The sequence below is a fragment of the Sinohyriopsis cumingii genome, chromosome 13 (assembly GCF_028554795.1).
Source record: "Sinohyriopsis cumingii isolate HCF-2022 chromosome 13, ASM2855479v2, whole genome shotgun sequence".
Taxonomy (NCBI): domain Eukaryota; kingdom Metazoa; phylum Mollusca; class Bivalvia; order Unionida; family Unionidae; genus Sinohyriopsis; species Sinohyriopsis cumingii.
In genome coordinates this window covers 61,449,844-61,472,113 of record NC_142973.1, presented here as the reverse complement: position 1 = coordinate 61,472,113, position 22,270 = coordinate 61,449,844, and the positions used below count along the sequence as shown (strand labels likewise).

At 36.1% G+C, this 22,270-nt stretch overlaps 1 protein-coding gene across 1 annotated transcript in view; it reads right to left on the bottom strand.

The window, feature by feature from the left end:
* The window catches only part of LOC149785684 (low-density lipoprotein receptor-related protein 6-like), a 139,516-nt gene that overhangs the window by 55,751 nt on the left and 61,495 nt on the right, over window positions 1-22,270 (bottom strand). The window contains exons 3-5 of the mRNA XM_089979522.1: window positions 10,485-10,885; window positions 7,113-7,244; window positions 2,583-2,783 (exon numbers count right to left, since the gene is read on the bottom strand). Coding sequence (XP_089835648.1) covers window positions 2,583-2,783; window positions 7,113-7,244; window positions 10,485-10,885 — 734 coding nt within the window. The remainder of the gene's footprint in view (window positions 1-2,582; window positions 2,784-7,112; window positions 7,245-10,484; window positions 10,886-22,270) is intronic.

The following is a 22,270-nucleotide window of genomic DNA, read 5'->3' as shown; positions in this document are numbered from 1 at the left end:
CTCCACAGTCATCTGGTACAGTAAAACCTGTTATGAGAGACCGCCCCTTCTGCCAACCAAAAGCGGTCTCTCAAGACAGGTGGTCTCTCATAAGAGGTGTGTGAAAATGGACTGGTTTTCAGGATCAATAGTTAGCATTGTTGAAAAATAAATAATACCCATACTCACTGTACATGTATCATATCCTTTATTCATGAATCTTGTTAAATAATGCATGCATTCCTCTCAAAATATCTTTATATAATAAAGATATACATCTATCAAACGAGAATAAAATTTATGTTTCAACATCACATTAATGTATACAAAAAATTAACAGATATGATGTATATATCTTATTTTATACACTTATTCACTTGTTTTTTTTTTTAAAGAAATCCATTATACTTCTTTGTTGACATGTTTTACTCAGCTATTTGGTCTGAACATGTATCTCAGTTATTGCCCTTTCATGAATCAACTTCCCACTTACTGGTATGTTTTTACTCCTTGCGACACAAAACCACTCCCATACTCGCTCGTTCAGATCTCCGTAAACTGTCCGTCGTGCCGTGGCATATTTCCTCTTTGCTTGTGCACCTTTCTGCCATTCGTTTCTAATGGACTTCTTGTCTTTGATTACATTTTGAACTTGCGTTTTACCGACGCTTAAGCTGACTGCTATTTTGCGAGTGGTCTCGTCTTTTTCATTTCTTTCAATGACATTAATCCTTTCTTCCAGTGTTAAAATTTTTCTTTTTTTCAGCGGAGATTCTGCCGTTGTTATTAGTGTTGACGTTATAAAGACTATCGGTTTTGATCAGGTTTTGGGGAATTGTGGAATAAATATATATTATGTACCAATGAATGAAACCAAAATACATAATTAACTCGTCAGGAAACAATACTGTACATTTATTCTGAGACGAAGTTTAAATCAACAGAGTTATAGCTCGATAAACAAATGTTCCGACCATCTGCACCCACGTAAACAGATTGTGGTTTGGTGAAACACTAACAAAAGAAATAAAAAATAATTTTAAAAACATCCGGAAATGATTCTCACTTACTAGTATTAAAGACAATGAGCTCATTCACCGTCCAGGCATTATGGATTAACTGGAAAGCAAACGACGTACTCAAACCAACACTGAAGCCCTTTCAAACGATTTCTCACTTGGACATAAGGACTACCGGCGTTTTGTGAGTTTTCATACAGATAAAGAAAAAATACAAACCTCTAAATTGACTGCGTATATCCATCATTACTCCCTTTGATGTTACTCTTACTGGCTATTCACATGACTTCGGCACTACAATGGCGGTTAGTGACATGTACTTTAGTCTGGTTTACTGCAGTTTACAAATGACACCGTACGCTGGAGTTGTAAATTTCACAAAACTGGTAAGACAAATTATTTTTAAATACTTTATTAGAGCAATCTTTGCTATTTATGCAGTCTTTGTTACTAAGGATTAAATGATGGTTAGAGGTGTTTATCCCGATATATGGTTGTTCAACTATAGTGTTATTTAATGTGCACTTTGTTTGCATACTACATTTATCCCGAGCTCTAGTGTTTACAAAGGATTAAGTTAAGGTCAGTGGTGTCAATCTGTTTTGATTTTTTGGCGATGCGGTCGTTCATAGCAGTGTCAAAATGCATATTTTGCCAAGAAATCGTGGTCGCTGGTCGCGTTCAGCAGGTGGTCGTTCATAACATATATAGTAAAATCGATCCGTGCATTACGATTGTGGTCGGAAATGACAGGTGGTCGCTCATAGCAGAGGTCGCTCATGACAGGTTTTACTGTAAACTGTTTTGGTCAAGTCGTCATAAATATTGTCAGACTTCCTTTCCTTGGCCTCACCGTCATATGCAGATGCTTATTTAGAGACTGAGCTTGAGGTTTTTAAGTAACACTCTGATCCTATAATTCATGAAAACTGTTTAGGCTTGCAACTGAACGTATTAGAAGTGCATCAAGATTAATTAACCACCCTGTTACTTGCTACTGTACCACACTCGCTGCTCAAACACATGGGAAAACAAGCTATGGGATTAAGGTAAATTATTTACTGAAAAAGGAAGACCTCAGCTTAGCACTGATAATGTACATGTATTTCCAGCTCAATCAAAAGGACTGTCAACTTTGAAAATAAATTGAGTGCTGCCTTTACAAGCAATGTCAGAAACCTTTTATACAGTAAATGGGTACCCTATGGCTCATTTTATAACCTGGGTTATTATCAACAGGTGGATACTTGAGTACCCAGATACCCATTAGCATCTTTAATTAATGCATTCATTGCTAAAATCATCCAAGATCTACATAAACTTTCATACCTAGTCTGATCAAAATGAAGTCCCAAGATCAAGTGCTAATGGATGAAAAGACATTGGCTGACAAAACAATTCACAACAGACATAGGGTCATACCATGCAATACATAGTTTCTTGCATCTGTATATTTCAGATGAAACTAGTTGAATAATTTTAAATTTTGCTTATCACAACTAAATGATAAAATAAATCATGAAACTCATTTAACTCCATATGAAAAGAAAATTGAATATCCCCATAAATGTACAAGAAACTGACCTGATCCATCAAGTTGAGCTCTACGGATGTTGCGCAATTCATCATCTGTCCAGTATACATATCCTTCTACTGGATCATAGTCTACAGCAATAGCATGTTTGACGTCATCAAATGGTAAGATGACTGCTGTGTAGTCAGGCGTGTCCAGGGATATCCTACGGATGTCTGTGCGTCGAGCCAAAAGCAAGAGATTCTCAGCACCTAAAACACAACAAAATGTCTTGCATTTTACACCAAACATCTGCAGTCATTATGGGCACAAATCAACAAGTCAATACTGATTAATGCTTAAATGGCTTTGGTATGATCTAGTCTTGTTAATCTGGTGCAACCTACTGCCACTGAAAATAATGGATTAACTCTACTGGAATGTTTCCAGCCTATTGTGACGGAGTCTAACCTGTGTTCCCTTGCACTACCTATATTAAATGAGGTTGGTTTTAGTTAGATGGCATCAGAAAACAAAAATTCAAAATGAATTTCAAACAATGCATGAACACATCTGGCAAATGGATAGAATGATAAATTGGTTATCATAAAAGTAAATCAGAAAGGTGGAGGATTATTTCAAAGGATATAAACTGATTATCAGAAGAATCTCTCTTTTGCCAATGACCCCCACCCACCCACATAATTATGAACATGTCTCAAATTGTGCAGGCAACAGAGGCCCATAAACACTGACTGCAGCATAAGCAAGGAAGTGAGATAGCAACAGAAACATTTTGGTTAACACTGACACTGAAGGGGTGGGGCATGACAATTACATTCACATTGGTCCTACACATATACTCATGTGATGGATTTTAATAATAATGGAAGCAAGAACTAAGGAAGTCAAATAAAACTAATACATAATTACCGACTCTTAATACAAATCTGGTCAACAAGCTGTACTAACAAATGTGTACATCAGTAGAATTTGAGTTGCCTCCCTCACAGAATTAAACCAAGAGTAAGCAAACACAAAGGAACTAAAGCATCCATCAAAGCAAACACAAAGGAACTAAAGCATCCATCAAAGCAAGCATAAATAAACCAAAGCCTCCTCTGTGTGTGTGTGTGACTTGGATTTTTAATGTATCTTTAAAAAAAATTCAGTCATATCGCTATGATGTCTGCAGTGTGACAGTTATAGTTATGCCATCCAGTCCTAACACTAACCTCTTAACTCATTCGGCCCAGGAGACTTTTGTCATTTTCGCCTGAAATGGGGGTAGGAAATTCATTTTGGAGATTAATTCTAAAGACATCCAAATATATCTGCTTCTGAGAGTTTTTCACTTAGACTGATGTCTAGTTGTGCTAGAAACATTTTTCATTGGCTATTTGGCTCGCACATGTACATAAGGGTAAAAGTTTGAGTTTTTTTTGGTTGCTTATTGGACCCATCATTTTCTACTCCTGGCCACTTCTTACTCCCAATCCCCAACTTATCCTACCTTTTGCAAAAGTTCACCTGTCTATGTGCATTCCAGACCGGTCTGCCTTAGATAGGAGGCCAAAAAGTCTAAAATCCTGACACAAAAACTTTTTCTGATAACATGCAAATTTATGGTATAAAAAAATCGGTCTCAAAAGATATGTTTCCCCTGTGCTTTTTGTAATGCAAGTAGATTATTTGGTATCACTGTAGAGCTACATCTGTCTGCTTTATTGTAACTTAAATGACCTTGATGCAACAGAGCACGAAAGTAGGGTACAGCCTCATCATGCCTACGGGCGGTATTGGGGCTGAATGAGTTAATGCTGCTTGCCAAGTGATGCAGTTGCTAGTATCATTTTTATAAGTCTCTGGTATGACTCAGCTGGGGTTTGAACCTGTGGCCTCCTGCATCCAAGGTGGTCGCTCTAACCACTTAGGTCACCTGAGCAGTCTGCCTCATAACTCATCAAGTGCCATTTCCAAATGTCAATCTGGTTGCACTAGTTATTTCCTAACACAGTGATTTTAAAAGTCACAACTTGTTCACTGAATGTGATTTTAAATGTTATTAATTGTTCATTGACAGGCAGTTTAATTGCTACTACTTGTTCTTGACAGTACAAGGAAATGAACTTTCCTATTCATTGCATTAATAAACACAGGCATCATGTTGCACTGTCATGAAACTATACTGATAAAATATACAAACCAAACAGAGAAAAATCAGAAATATATACATTTTATTAAAACTTACAAGTTACTTTCAAAAGTTGCACACAAAACTTAAACAGAAAATCCAGAGAACAACGAAAACCAAAAATGAAGGAGTTATCTACAGTGTGTGATTTTAACAAGAAATAATGCTAATCCACATCCGAGTGTTAATGTTATGTTGGAACTTTTCATATGTTATAATCAGCTGGAGATAACCAATCTGTTAATTAGCTTGTGTCATTATGCTGATAGACCATAAAGTTCTCAACATCAAGTCAGCTTAGCCACTGAGCAAGCACTTAATTAGGTTCTTGCAGAAATTCTTGCAGGCATTGACATGACAGTTGATTGACTCGGTACTGAATGGATGAGGGCATATTATATTAGGCATATTATATTACAATAATTCCAATTTGTATGAGAATTGACTGTGTTTTCTATGTTTTGATTGGCTGTAAATGGTCATATGATACTGATCGAGAATTTTTTACACAGCAATAAATTCTGCGAACTACTTTTGGTTCCCCGTTTCCAGATCATTTGATGTGAAGTTTTATCTATATCAACGCCTAACACACTCATAATAACAACAAGATCCCACCCACCCACTCCTGTGATTTCCGATAAAAAATGACAAGCCACAGATTAAAATAGACCATTAGAAGTTAAAACAATGTCATTTCACAGATCTTCCTGCATTCCAACACTCACCTCTTTAGCCGAAGAAGGCATATGGTGGGCTTTAGAAGCCAATCTTCAGAAATTATTGCATTTCACCTCGACAACATGTTACAGCACAAGTTATTAAAGGTCAGGTTCACATGTCAACCAAGGGATATCACTAAAAATGGACTCGATTTTGCTTTTGAAAAATCAAAATGCATTTTAAAAAAACAATGACACAAGCATAATTTTCACAAAAAAGGGGAATATTCCTGGTTTAACCGCAACCACTATTTTTTTTATAAATTAAAATAATGATCATAACAATATATCACTGGAATGACCCGCTGTGACATTCTACCCTGTATCACTGTATAAAGAATCAATGAATCTTGGCTAGCGAAGATAGGGCTATGTATTCTATCGCAGCTAAGAGGCTAATGAACGAAAACTTCCATGTACATACAAGTGGATGTTTTGTTGATTAAATCTGCTGATCTGATGTTAGAAATGAAGTAAATTGGAATTATAAGGATCAAATGATCATAGTTGGGTATTTATCGATGTGTAAATTTTACCCAATCACTCACAAAGTTTACATAAAGTCCTTCAGACTTTATTTAGTTTCATCATTGAATCCTACATATTAACATCAAATTAAAAAATAAAAGTAAAATATGAATTTAACTTGAGACATCTTTAATCAGAATTTTATTTCATACAGTGTTGCCACCAATAGGTTTTTATAAGCATTTTCATTGATAAGAATTACATCATATATTGTGTAATTTACTGAGAAAGCAATTATGTTCAGGAAAATCTCATAAAACATGATTTCCCATTCAAATTTGCCAATTTCATGATGATGATTCTAAATTTCCATGCACTAGCTGCCATCTACATTGGCCAAACAAGCAATAAATCATTCTTTCACTGACTAATTAGAATGTAATTTATTTTTAGCTAAGCAATTAGAAACTGTCTGTGGCCTTCTCTGGAAACAAAACATAGGACTTACTGTTGCCTCAATGTTAGAAATGGGATCACAAGTTATCCAGGTGTGCCAGAACAAAGGGGCATTGTTTTGGGGTTAGTGGAAGAAAAAAGGGAATGTAAAATATGAAACTACTGTTTACTGAAAAGCATGCTGCCACTTAATGCTGGTCCATTTCAGTGTTATTGCTATTCATGTTACACCAGTTACAAACCATGCTGCCACTTAGGGCTGGTACATTTCTGTACTGTTGTTATTCATTCATGTGACACACGTTACAAACCATGTTACCACTCATGTCTAGTCTGTTTCTGTGTTGTTGTTATCATGTTACTCAAGTTACAAACCATGCTGCAACTTATGCAGGTCTGTTTGTGTTGTTATTATTCATGTTACACAAATTACAAACCATGTTGCCACTTAGGGCTGGTCCATCTTTGTGTTGTTCTTATTCATGTTACACCAGTAGTAATTATACAGATTAAGTAAATACTACAGAATCGGTTTGACCTAGTAACTCTGCTGACTTCAACCATGCCAAGAAGAAGGGGTTAAAAGGTTAAGTTGAAAAGAAAATTGGTCACCAAGTCATTGTGCCATTCTGGTTCAATTACTGTTGTGCTACAACCATGTGCATACTAATTGTCATATCTATCCAACATGGAAAGAAACTCACCCTAATGGGAAAAATCTGTGTTTACAATGATAGCCTTATTAATTTGTTAAAACTTACCTTTGGCACATGTTTTTCCATCAGTCTGAAGTTTAACTCCAGTGGGACAGGCACAGGAGAAGTTGGGCTTGCTCGGGGACATAAGACACAGGTGGGAGCAGCCTCCATTATTTGTTCCACATGGATTTGGACCTGAAAATAATTTCTTACTTGTAAAGCCCTTTTCAGAAAATTCTTAATCATCTACTAATTTAAGTATAATGATTTAATTTCTTCCAACCTAATTGACATTTAATTTAATGATCTCAAATATACAAAAGTTATGCATCAGAACTTAAAAATTCAAGAAAACGTAAGTAGTTAACAGAACACAAAGAAGTAGCAGGTAAGGGATGGACAAATGCACATACTTGCAGAATACTGATATATAATGGCAAATTTTTCACACAAAAAAATAAAATCATGCAATTGCAGGGGGAAATCTGGTTAATAATAATAATAATAATAATAATAATGATAATCCAGTGATTCTGTGTCCATCTACCATCATGAAATAATGTTCACAAAAATGAAATCTGACCTTAAAAGAACTGTAAAGTTTCTGGGCAGACACTGAAAGTTAATAAATTTGACTGTCCTATCTCAATTAGAGAAAAAGTGCAGAAAAGGGTGTGATCAGTGATCTTGACCTTCAAAATAAAACTTTGCAAGTCATGATACTGACATGCCATCAAGATGAAAAGCATAAGTGATATTGACCTGTGATGTCAACCTTGAGGATAAGACCTCCAACATGCAATGCAACACATCTTGTGACAATATATTGGTTGTTGTTGTTGTTGTTGTTGTTGTAGGGTTTAATGCCATTTTTCAGCACACAACAGGCTATACATGGCAGCCAGTATTAATGGTGGAGGAAGAACCCCAGAAAGAACCACCAACCCACGAGAAGCTACTGGCAAGCTTTCTCACATACCCACACTGGCTGAATCCGAGACTCGAACCCACGCAGACAGAGGTGAGATGGCAATGATCCGTAGAGCACTTTAGACCACTTGGGGCCCCACGATATATTGGTATTACAAGCTTAATCCATTTATCTTAAAAACAGCTGTTAAGTTAGAATCCATGAAGGCAAATGTGCTGAAACAATTCTGAAGGTTTCAAGTGGAAATAAAAGTGTAACAGAAAATTTCAACATATAACACCATGATACTGACTTCAACGGTAACACCCATAATGTGGCACACAACACACCTATTGATGAAAAGATATATTAAATTGTTTTGCTTGCTCACATGATCATAATCTTGTATCTTTCTTACCAACATTCATCATGTATACATGTATATTGGACAGTGCTGTGAAGTTGAAAAAACAACTAATCTACATCATTTTGTTGCACACTTTTGAACTTGAAAGCTGGATGGGAAGTGAAGACACTGTTTACAAGGATTTTCTTAAACGGAATTGCATGCCATATTGATGGACAACTGGGGACAGCTGCGCATGTAAATTTGAATGCTTCTTGATAACTTTCTGCTGATAAAGGAATACTGCCAACAATTCATCTACTGCCAGAAATTTGACTTGAAAGTAAATAACTTTCTATCCAACCTAAATTTAACTGGAAATATTATATTGCTTTTTTTTCTGGAACATACTCATACTGGGTTAAATTTATACCTGTAAAATATTGCCAAAACATGTAAAACTGAAAAAATACCAAAACTAGTGTGTACTTCTTGATTTTTTTTTAAATCTGTGGAACAATGAATGTTTGTGGTGATATTTTTCTTTTCTTTTTTTGTCATTTTGGTTCATTTTTGTCTTTTTTCAAACTGACATTTTCTTTTCTTGTTCCAGATGGTTTAATAAATATAATGAATATTCAATATCTGCCATTTCATTTTATTTTCTACATTGATTTAAAAAATGTATTAACTCTTTTTTTCTCTCTCCACTCTGCTCACTGAATTCAGGATATTTTCTCATGTTAATTTCTTTTTTTTTGTTCAATCGTTTTCATTCAATGTTCATTCAATAAATACACGCAGCCGTTAAGGTCTACTTTTCATGACAGGGACAAGGGTGAGAATTGCGTTAAAGATAGCTCTTGCTTTATTTTATTTTTCACTTCATTATCATTTTAGTGTCATGCATAAACTTTGCTGCAGAAGCTTTATGAGAACCAAAACTGTCACCAGATCCTGAATTTGTCAATTCAACTGACAAATTCACTGGTTTGAAAGTCCAACCCATGCCAATTATGGGATATTGTTTGCAATAGCTGCAAAAACATGTTCCCTTCAGAGTCAGTGAAGTGAATCCATGGATAATTATCAACCCAATGTGGCTGAAATTATTTTGTCTCAGTGCTTTTAGCTGCCATAGAGTTTGGTTTATATCTTTTGGAGAAATAGTTACCTCTGACTGAGTGGCAGTCTAAGTTTTATCCTTCTACTTTTACATTAAGTTATCTTCTCTAAATCTTCCTTATGACCATTCTTGTGAAAACATTTCAAGAAACTAATTTTATTCAAAATATAAAAGATCACTTCATTTGTCAATTACTCCTTCTAAAGTGATCATAATATACATTTTTGTTGTTTAAATGAAATCACCAACCACTAATTAATGTAATCAATTCACTTCAAATGCAATATTGCCCACTAAGTTGATCTTCGGTATAATCAATTAAAAAAATGAAAGACTCATTACTATTATTTAATCAGTTCATAAAGTAAATGGACACAAGTAGGTAAAGTGCTTTTGAATAATTTCATTGCACTGACTGTGGACTGAAATCAAAGGGCAATCTGCTTGTGAGCATCCGGGTTGAGTAAACACCACTGTTTAGGACACTGGTTTGGCTTTGTTTTGTTTGAAGTCTTTTGATTGCCTGGCCCAATATGCAGTCAAGCAGTAATAGAACTCATGCACATGAGTAGTTATCAATGACCGCTTATTGTTGTATCATAGGATGTGAATGAATAAATGAAGTGAGGTTAGATTCAAGCATTCAGAAAGCTCAGAGGGCAAAAATGGACCGATGATAAAAGGATTAAAGTAGGAAAATAAGTACTTGCCATACTTGTTTTGAAATAAGAAAAAAGCACTTGTCCCAGGCTATTGCTTTGGAAAATCTTACTTGTCCAACTTTAAAAGTTACTAGTCTGGGGCAGTGGCTATGGGATTTGATCAGTCTTGTTTCTCTCTTTCCAACTGTAGTATGGATCTATTCCACTTGATACAGGAGATGGTATCATTCATCAATATTCCACTATCCGTGGAATGACAATAAATGGTACCCTAGATCCAAGACATGAGTAACCAAAGTCACCATCATACAATAAGGAAAATATCATACTACAAAGATTCTTCCCCCTTCCCATTTGTGTTACTTACTGCAAATTTTTCTCAAATACACACCTGACTGTTGTCTTTCTGCTGCAAATACATGAATATCCATGGGAGAATAGATATTACTGTGTACAACTTTTCGATTGCCTCCATTTAACTTGTTACATGAATGAATGGAAGTTGTCTCCCAGTCTGTCCAGAAGATGGTATCTTGATACAACGTCAATGCAAATGGATGAGGTAAATCCTTGTCAACTACTACATTACGATTGGAACCATCATAATTACAGCTGTGTATAAAACTCAATTTAGCATCAGCCCAATAAATTTTTAAATCCTCATAATCAATGGCGAGACCATTTGGCCAGAATATATTTTCATCTACTAATACAGATCGAGATGCCAGGTTCCCATCCATCCCAGCTCCTTCTATTTTTGGAACTTCTCCCCAGTCAGTCCAGAACATCATTCTGCAATGAAAAGAACAAAAATTATAATTTAATAACAAACTCTCCCTGTATATGGTGAAACATCAATAATCCTAATAAAAACTGTAAATACACAGTGCTGGAAAAACATCAAAATTCTCCCTTTACCCCAAAGGTAAGATTTAATTCATATACCCCACACGATGCATCTGTGTTGGTCATAAGGCAGTCTCCATCATCACTATTCATGGGTGACTGAAGCAGATATTATTCGAGCAAAGAGGACTAAAGTAGCTTAACAATGATATGTTGACACTGTACTAACATTAAAGCAAAAATACAACCAAAAGGGCTGAAATTTTGAGACCAGACCCTTTTCTGGAATCAAACTTTTACATTTCATCACAATAGATCTAAAGCAGACTGATACAAAATGGCACATAGATCAATGAACTTTTGCAAAAAGTAGGGCGAGTTTAAAATTTAGAGACAAAGTGGCCATGGTCTCAGAAGCCAGAAGAGCACCCCCCCCACACACAAACAAGCTTGTGTCCACAGTTCAGACTTCCTCTCAACAGATCCAAAGCTGATTTGTCCAAATTGCATACTTTTTGCAAAAGTAGTTTCAAGTTTGAGATGCATTCAAGAAACAAGTAAAAAGTCCAATTCTCTGAAATATGTTAAGGGCATGCAAAGCAGTGAATAAAAAAAAACTTCTTTATATATCTGGTGATAAGAAAGTCTCTCTCTGAATCACACATGCTTGGAATCAGTTATGTCTCCTATCCCAGACCTGCCAACCCTGATGAGTCTGTCTCAGTAAAGCAGTTGATTTTTTTCCTTAAGACTGACCAGTTTTCAGTAAGGTGTAACAAAATATCAATTACTGCTATTGTAAATCTGGAAAACGTAATTTAAAGTTTGAAGCATCGATGATAAACATTATGTTCAACTGAAAAGTTTGTAAAGTACACGTAGACTTTATTTACCACTAGCATAGTTGGACAAACTCTAGTTCCAAACCCTATGCAGCTCAATGGCTTGTTGCTAACTCTCAAATTGATATGATTCTTGGAAATTCTTTTCCATTTCACATGATGACACCAATCATATCTCCCACCATGAGGCATACTCAAGAATATGAATACCCCTTTTTATTCTTCTATGTTGATTATTAACACTTTTCTAGAAGCTTATTTTCTCTTCCATCCTAACATGCATTGCCTTCTGGATGCCATTTTAAAAAATCTATAATCAACAACAGTCTGACCATGCAGACACTTTGCATGAACAAATAGGTGCAGTTCGAAGCATCTGGGGTGCTGCTGTAAAGTTTGTCTGGTTCCCTGACTAATTTTACTAATTCTAAGATGAAACCTGGATCCAAATAAGACACGGATGAACCAATTATCCAGATTTTTCGGAAACGATCATTTTCCATAGTTTTTGCTAGCATGCTATAAATCCATATTTTAAGGGTAATATTCATAAGACCTACAGCAAAAATCGTAAGAGTTGGCTGGTCTGCTATTCCAGTGAAGCAATCTTGAAAATCTGATTACTGTTGTTTCTCCTCCTCCTCTGGAAAGTTTGATAAAGGGATGTCACCAGAAGACTTCTTATGATGAGTTATTGATTTAAAAATAAATTTTATCTCTACTGGTGATAGACATAAGGAGCTGAAGAGATGGCCTTTGTTGTTCATTCGTTCAAGGTCTACTTAGTCCTAAATGAAATTGGTGATTGCTGAACATTCAAAATGGCCACAACGGCAACACTCTCGAAAAACTTCTTGCTACTCTTTTGGAATGAATTGTCATCAATTGATGTGGAGTAGCAAACATGATTTTCAAGATTGCTACTACTTATGGCCATACTAGACATCCGAGCGGAACCATTTGTATCTAGGACCAAGCAGATATAATAAATCTTTTGATGAAAACCCCATGCTGATATGACGTTCAGTTCAGAAGAAGTAGCTATAACTAGATCTTTTTATGGCTGCTATGGTGGCCATATTGGGCACCAAATGGTACCATTTTCAGTTAGGACAAATTAAGCATCATACTTAGAAGCCTTTTAGTGAATACCCCATGCTGACACGTTTTGGGAGGGAGTAAACTAATATGCAATATAAAGATCTCACCCGGAGTATGGCATAAAGTTGGCCAATCAGATGCAAAATCACCACATTAATATGCACAGATGTTGCTAACATTCAAACTAATTTCAGGTCTTAATGCTATCACCTTACATATTAAATCTTATCAAAACTGGTCAGAAATAATGCCCTCAAAGTGTTCACAATCAATGATGGACAGACAGTAACTGACAAGCAGCATATACACCTAGCCTTTTTACATGTTGTTCATGTGTTATATTTGCTGTAAGTGCTTGTTATGACTTAAGTTGTTCAAGACACCTGCAAATACTTATATCTATTTTGTTTATAAACATAAGTAAATATATTCCATGATCTGGGCCATGTTTTAGACCAATGTTTAGAGAAAACTGTTTTCTATAAATTTTATGGACAACCTACTACTTTGTGCTGCTCCGATACTAGTTAATATTATCTCTAGCCTGCCATTACCCATGAGGGATATGTTTATGTTACACAACATGCTTCCTGCAAGAGTGGCTAAGAAAACAGAACTGCTGATAGTAATAGCATCCATACACCTCTTAACTGCATTTTGTACTGATTTCTTTTTCTCCTCATTTAATCTACATGCATGATTTAATAATGGTGGAAAGAGAATAATATTGCATAATCAATCAAAATTTGTGTTATTAAAACAACCAGTTTGAGAGTTTGAGAATAATAATTGACTAATTTGTCTTGTATGTCGTGGCATAACAGTGAAAATGTTTAAATTAATCACAAGTCTGAAACAGCAGTAGTAATGTGAAATGAATTTGGACTGAAATCAATCACAGAGATCATAATTAATTAATTGGTCAATTCACTTAAAATTACCAATGCTTGTTTAATATGAATAGAATTATCACTGAAACATCCTAGTCTATTGTTGGAACATTGTTCTGTGAGCAGTGGTTAGAAATTCTCCCAATTTGATACTGAAGGGATGCAAAAAGAAAGAAGACACTAATGAAAATGAGAAATGTGTCAGTACAACATGATTGCCTTGGCCAATATAATGCAATAGAAGGACAAAATTACATGTTAAACTAAGGCCAAAACTCTGCATTTTGTTTTTACTACACTGAAAATTAAAAATGACCTAACATCTTCCTAACTTAACTATTTATACCAAATTTGTTTTCAAACAAAGAAGTCTTTTAAAAGTTATTCCTCTACACTGATTATGGAAGAGACATAAAAATTAAGAAACAAAAAACCAAAAAACAGTGTTCAAATAAATCTGACTGGGAATCCAGGGACAACCTAGAGGTTTCTTTGAGCTATGTTTTGAATATAAATGTGCAAAATAACACAAATATCAACAATTATGTACGTGTGATTTTAACAGATGGAAGCCATCACAAATTTCAACACTGTTGTGTACATATGATTTTACTCTTGAGCTCCTACCCTAGCATCCAGGATCCAGAACCTTTGTCATCTACTGTATCACCATCAAGTAAGATCGTATCAAATGAGACAAACCTTCCTCAATAGTGTAAAAGCAAACAGGTAGCCAGCAAGGCTGCATATTACCTATGCAACTGTGGCTTTTGATCCTCAATCACATCCCCATCTCTCTGGGGCTGTATCCAGGACTCCAAACACTGGTTATCTACATACACATCTTTGTGAAATATACCAAAATATGATCATCTTCCTTCGATCAGTGTAGGCAGAGCTCATGTTGCAAAGATCTAGCCAATATACTGATGGATGGCCAAAGATATTGACAGATACACACAGACAGACAGACGGTGGATATCCTTAAATGCCCAAATTTTAGACAACTTCAGTGACCTAAGTGATCAGAGTGTCCACCTTGGGTGCAGTAGGTCATGAGTTCGAACCCTAGCTGAGACCTACCAAAGACTTATAAAAATGGTATAAACAGCTGTCTCACTTGGCACTCAGCATTATGAGTTCAGTGTTACGACTGGTTGGCCTGGTGTAAGAATAATGTGACAGTGTGGGACATTGTGCTATATGTCTGTGGCATATCCCAGTGCTAGAAATCACTATAAGCTGCCATACTGTAGTGTAGTGATATGACTGAATAATATTTAGAGCTACGACAAAAATCCAAATCACTCACACACACATGCCCAAATTAAAAAACTTTGTGATAAAATATAAAAACAATATTTTTATTCTGATTTGGTGTATGCCCTCTATTACACTGTATACCTTGTGAAAAAATAACGAGTCTTTGATGAGAAATGTAACATAATCAGGTTCTGGTTTAAATAAACATTCTGGTCCTGAAGAAACTCAACGATACCCACCATCAGGAAATCATATTACCAGTCCTTAAGGATCCCACATAGCTGTATGCACCTGGTCTACATGAACTTATCATACTGCTTAAAATACAGACCTGCCAGCCCTAACAAGACATCTTCAGTAAGGCAGTCAATTTTTTTTCCCACAAGTTAGATCATTTTTCAATGAGGTGTAACAAAATATCATTTACTGCTGTCAAGCTGGAAAAAGTGCATTTTAAAGTCCAGAAGTGTGATTTAAGGCTGATACAGTAATGGTAAACATTGTGTTCAACTAGGTCTATAAAATTTGTCAAGTTTAACTTGAACCTTGATAACTCCAGTACACTTTAACAAACTGCAGCGCCAAACCCTATGGAGCTCAATGGCTTTTTGCTATCTCTCAACTTGACATACTCCTTTAAAAAGAGGAAATTTCATGTTAACCAAGAATCAATGCATTCTCATCCTTATTGCTTTTTCCCCCAGAAATCTAAATATTCCCTTTTCTTCTACTGTGCTGACCATTAAAACTCTTGTCCTGAAAATATTGTTTCATGGACACCATTTTTAAAAGAAATAAGTAACAGCATGATCATCCAGACATTTTGCATTGCAAAATATGTGCAGTTTCAAGTATCTAAGGTACTCCTGTAAAGTTGGTCTGGTTAACTAACCAACTTCACTGAACCTAATGTTAAACCCAGATCTAAATCAAAAACAGACAAGTCATTATCCAGATTTTAATGCATATAATCAAGGTCTATAACTTGTGCTTTTATTCCTTACTTAAAGTCCGTATTTAAAGGGTCAAAACAATTATGGCAACACATAATGGTTGACAGGTCTGACAATATGACACACTGGATATGAGCCATACTGGTCTATTTTTCAACAGCTAGAAATAGGTCACAGTAGCCTAATTGGCTTGTTAGATTTTAAAAAATCTTTCATAAAATCATGTGTCAGACCTTAAGATTATCCAAGATTAATAAAAGCTAGAAGAACTGTCAATAACTGGCAATTTTGTCAGCAAAGATAAGATATCACTGTGATTGGAGTAGAATTGGTCTTGTAGTAAAGCTTTACTCAACATTAAAAAAGACAAAAGAAATTTAGTTCCTGGTTGAAACAAAAAATGTATTGTCAAACTGTACAAAATGTTCTTGCCACACACTGAAATCTGAGTACTCAATAGGGCTGGTACAGGTGAGGTTTTCTTTTCTTTTGCACACTATTTGGTAAGAGGTGACATTTAAAGCCACACAGCATTTCTTTCAAACTAACAACTGCACCCATTTACACTGTGAAAAATAGCTGCAATGTAAGTCAATGATAATGTTTCCTCAAAAGATGACTTAATCTTCTGACCTGCATTTGCATGGACTTGTAATCATTTACACCAAAGGTGATAATTTCCACCTGGATAAACACTCTCATAAGGAAACTTGATCAGTACCACAAGTGAAGATGTCATCAAATGCCACAAAGCCCAAGGTAGGAAAAGAAGAAATTCTAGCCATTAAAAACGTGATTAGCAAGATTTTTATATTAAACACTTTAAAAAAAGTTTTAAATTAAGAATTACATTAACTTTATAGCTGCTCAGATTGCCAAACTGTAAAGAGTTGACTAAGAGCATGAATGGAGCCAGAGTTATAAAATTACATTCTGCATTATCTCAGTAATTCCCAAAGAGCTACCTGGGCATATAATTCACCTGAGCAAGTTCTTTGATCAAATTTTTTTTTATTGTGAACAAGATAGGACTTCGGAGACTCCAAAGCACTGATAGCATCTAGAAAGCATTCCAAGCAGGCAAGGAATTCACCAAGCTGTGAATGGCCTAACCAAATCTTTCACTGTTAAGAGTGCATCTTGAACTCCTAATGATTTTACAGGAAAAGAACTCAGAACTGATGAGAATATTACCCATCTTCCCCAGTTAGTATAAATCTCAAATATATAATGATGGAAACAATAAAAAAATACATAGGTTTTCTTTTGTTGTCTAGCAGGGATCTTCTGTGGTGACTCATTTGGTAGAGCATATGACTCATAATCCAGGGGTCGTGCATTTGATACCCACCCAGGTTGACTGCCTCAGTGTCTATGAGAGGCACAAAGTTCCCATTTCTTCTGTAAGATATGGCCAATAATGTTTTCAAGTGCTGCTGTTAAAACCAAAAATAAAATAAAATATTCTTCATCACACATACTGTCTATACTCGCTTATAAATTCAGTCAAAACTGCAAACAACGAAGATCTTGATCGTAGCATAGTGCATCTGCAGATCAGGGTCTATACTGTTTGTTCAACTGATTGCTCCTAAGAAAACTGCACAGACCCAAATCTGCCAGTGCCTGCAGATCAGGGTATGTGCAGTTTGCAGTTGGTCTTTCTTGTAAACCTGTACATAAATACTTTAAACTTCTGTAGAAATGATTATCAAACCAAATGTGAACAACAAATCTCAATTTTGGTCAATACTGAGAATTGTGGATGGAACAATACCAATTTTAGAAACAATAACTCTGCCCCCCCCACCACTCCTGACATGCAAGAAGCTATGTTAATGAATGTGTGCATATGTAGTTTGGCATAATAACTTTAGAACCTTTAATAAAAACTTAATTAAAGTTTATAGTTTTATTTGGCTTTCATGGTTTTAATGGTAATTTTTCCAAACAAGTAGATATATTATGCTGCAGAAAACCGAGCTAAGTGTCTTTCTCAAGGACACACTGCTTCAACCCCACACAGGCAAATATAGAACCGATGACCATTACATTAAAAGTCTGATGCTTTATCAGCTGAGCTACCATGGCTTTAATTAAAAATATATAGTTACTGAGGGTTCAACAAGGAAGAAATGATATAATTTTAGAGTCTGATCATAAAACATGTTGGAGTATGTTGCCATAGTTAATAAAATTAAATTAACAAGTATGAAACAGCTAAGCTGCCTTTCCTAGATACATTCTTTTTAGACAAGCCACTGGTATTAAAAAGAATCATTAAATGACTTCTTCCCTGCTGAATACACAGAAAGCATCCATGTATGAAGACCTTTCAATATTTCTTTCTTTCTTTTCAGTCAATTTGCTTTTCTCCGATCTGGATGTAGTTTTCCAAGATAGTGCAGATGCAGAGTATTGATCATTTTTATTAATACAAACAACTTGGTCACGGACATGTGCTACTGACAAAGAAATGTATGGTGACATTTAAAGTCACTATCTTGTAGACTTAAACAGTGAAAGTGCATTAATGGGTTTGGCTCTGAGTGCAATTCTAGCCATGAAACTTAAGTTCATTTGTTTGCTTATGATGGATATACATGCTCTGAAACTGAGAGAGATGCAACTCAGACCTTTTCACTGACTTCTTGTAACTAATAATTATTAATATTAAAATTCAATATATAGATATGCATGTTGGATAAATTAGATTACTAGTATCACCTGGGCCCCGAGTGGCCAAGTGGTCTAAAGCGCTCACCATTACGGATCACTGCCATCTCACCTCTGTCTGTGTGAGTTCGAGTCTCGGATTCGGCCAATGTGGTTATGTGAGAAAGCTTGCCAGTAGCTTCTCGTGGGTCGGTGGTTCTTTCCGGGGGTTTCCCGGGTTCTTCCTCCACCATTTATACTGGCCGCCATGTATAGCCTATCTTGTGCTGAAAAATGGCGTTAAACCATACAACAACAACAACAACTAGTATCACCTGCACCCAACCCCTCCAACTGTTGGTGAAGACACCAGTAGTGATCAAGCAAATCACCAAGTTGTAATTAGTGTTCTTTCGGACAGCCTTGAAAATCAACTCACTGACCTTGAGCGATTGCAAAGGGGCTGCCCATTAATAATGAACTTTTGACAGTTAGATTAGGCAAAATTCTACTGACTGGTTCTGAGGGTAACATATTTTGTATCATCTAAGAGAAAATGCTTTGCAGTTTCTGGTTCACTGCATGAACATTTACTGGTAACTGATAAATGATTTTTAAAAGCTCATCATTTAATAAACAACATGCACAAAGCAGTTATATGTCTGTTATGTGTTTACCAAATCAATCAACTAGACATCAAAAAAAGTCTTTTAGTGAAACCCTTTGTTAATGTGACCAAAAATTTACAAGATTAAGCAATAACAAGATTTTCAAGATGAGTGCCTTGATGGCCATATTGGATATCAGATCAGCACCAATTTCTTTCAGGACCAACACATTATCAGAATTCTTTCAATGAAAAGTCCATGCTGATATGACCATCCATTCACGAGTAATGGCAGCATGATTTTCAAGATGGCTGCTATGATGGCCATAGTGGATGTCCAAGCAGTACCATTTTCATTTGACTGCTGCAGTGGCCTAGTGGTTAGAGCATCCACCTTGGATGCGGGAGGTCATGGGTTTGATCCCTGTCTGAGTCATATCAAAGACTTATAAAAAAGGTACTAACAGCTGCCTCACTTGGCGTTCAGCATTAAGAGGTTAGTGTTAGGACTAGTCGGCCTGGTGTCAGGATAATGTGACTGGGGGGGACATCATGCTACATGTCTGCGACATGATGCCACATTGCTATACATCACTATAAACTGCCACACTGAAGACACTGTAGCAATATGACTGAAAAATTGTTAAAGTTACATTAAAAATCCAAATCACAACCACACCATTTTCATTTAGGGCAACAAGACCATGGGGGGTGTGTGTATGTCGGTGGGTGGGTGGTTTCAATGCAATCTTCCAAGTGGTTTATAGTTCAGAGGTGCAGCAATAACAACTTGTGCTAACAGCCAGACAGCCAGATAGACAACAGATTATCTTATATGCTCTTATGGTCTATGACTATTAGGGCTAATAAAAAAACATGAACATACCATGCTGAACAGGAAAAACACCCAACACAGATGATATTGTACTCAGAATATGAAAGCATTCAATAACCAGAAAAAGGAAGGGTATGTACCTCCATAACTGGAGTGATTGTTTTCACTGATGCCCCCCTTAGCATGGACCCTGTGTCTACTGAGCGACAAAGAACAAATGCACCAACCCATTTTAGGACATAATTAGATCCAGTACCACAAGTTTCAATAAAAGGCAAATTCTTGTGTGTAAGCAAACTGGTACACAGCTATCTCTAGTCACTGCTAGACTGGCACCACGATGAACTAGAAATCTAGATCGCATACATCACATCTAGATTACACACATGCCCTAGCCCATAAGGTATAACTGATTCCTTTGTTTCAGATGCAAGGGCAAACTTTTCAGTGAATCTGTGACCATAACTCGGGCAAATATTTACAGAAAAGGATGAATCTCAAACCTGACTATGGTGTCCTTGATATTCAGGGCAATATTAAATATGGTTCAACTCCATGCAGTTTTCCAAAAGATACTGAGCATAAACAAATGTGACAGACATGGGTAACAATACAACTTATATACCGTCCACCAAAACTATGGTGACATCATAAAAGAATGAGTGTAACTGCAACATATGCTTATCCAGCATGCTGTTTGTATGAATCATAAATCCAGTGTATAAAAGGGTTATATTTGTTTAATCATGAGAAAACACCAATTATACCACCGTCTTTATACAATAGCTAAAAATGTGCTCAACAAAGACGGATAGCCTAAAAACCTTAAATGACCTACTGTATATATTTGCTTATAAGTTGAGTCCAACTACAAACAAGAAAGATCCTGAACTGCCAAAACATAATACGCAGTAGTCTATGCTATTCATTCTACTCACTACCCCTAGCAAACTGCACAGACCTAGATCTGCTGGCACATTATATGAGAACATATCTGTGTCTGTGTTTGCAGTTGAAATCATCTTATAAGTATATGCTTAGAGCAGTCATTGTTGAAATAAATGCACCCACACATACAGATGAAAAGCAACTCGATGTCCTGAAGTGTAAAATAAGAATGCAATTAAAATAAAACTAAACTGTATGGGTATTTGAATGTCCCAAATCCACAGCAGGGTCAATGAATGTGAAAACAAAAGTTATGTTTGTTTTGTCAGTTTTAAATATATTACTGGCTATATCACATAGAGGAAATAGGAGCTAAGTGAATTTCCCACGGAGCACAGAGGCAGCCAGCCCCCAGCCTCTATGGTGGCCTGGGCAAATATTGAGCTCCAAACCCTTGGATTACAAGTGTGATCCTCTACCAAGAATCTGATTATAATCATACAGTGTTTCCCTTTACGCACATTTGTGCATTAGGGACGCACGCTTTAGAAAACTGACACACACATTTTGTTGCTGTGTGTTTTTTTTGACGCAAAGGATTTTCACAATATGATCAGGATTTATTTAATACCCAATGCATTGGATGATGGATGGCATCGTATATACTTTGAGTATAGGCACTGACTGGTTCCCCGCTTTGTTTGCTCCCTGCCTTGCGCTCCTCTATTCGTATAGCAAAGTGCAATGCAGGGAACATATAAAACAATGAACCAGACTAGCATAGACAATGTTATGACGGAGTAGCTTCCCCTAATCTCACGAGCTTCTCGCGATTTCCATTGAGCTCAGCAAGCTGTCATCTAGATGTTTAACCTCAAGGCTTGTTGCACTAGAAAGTGATCTCCAGAGTAAAATGTCACGCACTAAAAAACATTAGCGAAGAAAGTGAAAGAAGCAGAACACAAAAGAGTAACTGTGGATCAACTTTAATGAAAAATGGAAAAAATAATTTCCTTGACTGGAATACGGCACATTCATTATGATTATTGGTGTGACTTCTGATTGCGTGATTGCAAAGACTGCAAAAGCGAATAGACCTTTCATGACAGGATTTTAGAATTTTTAAAAATCTGCCCTCGTTTGCCGTAAGATATCTGGAGAACACATTATAACCTAAGACATTATTTCACAACAAAGAAATCAGTAAACTTGCAGAGACAAATGCGTTATTTGGATTACAAAGTCAGCGGGACATTGCAGATTTTGTTGGTTTTTAACTTTTGCTGCAATAAAAGAA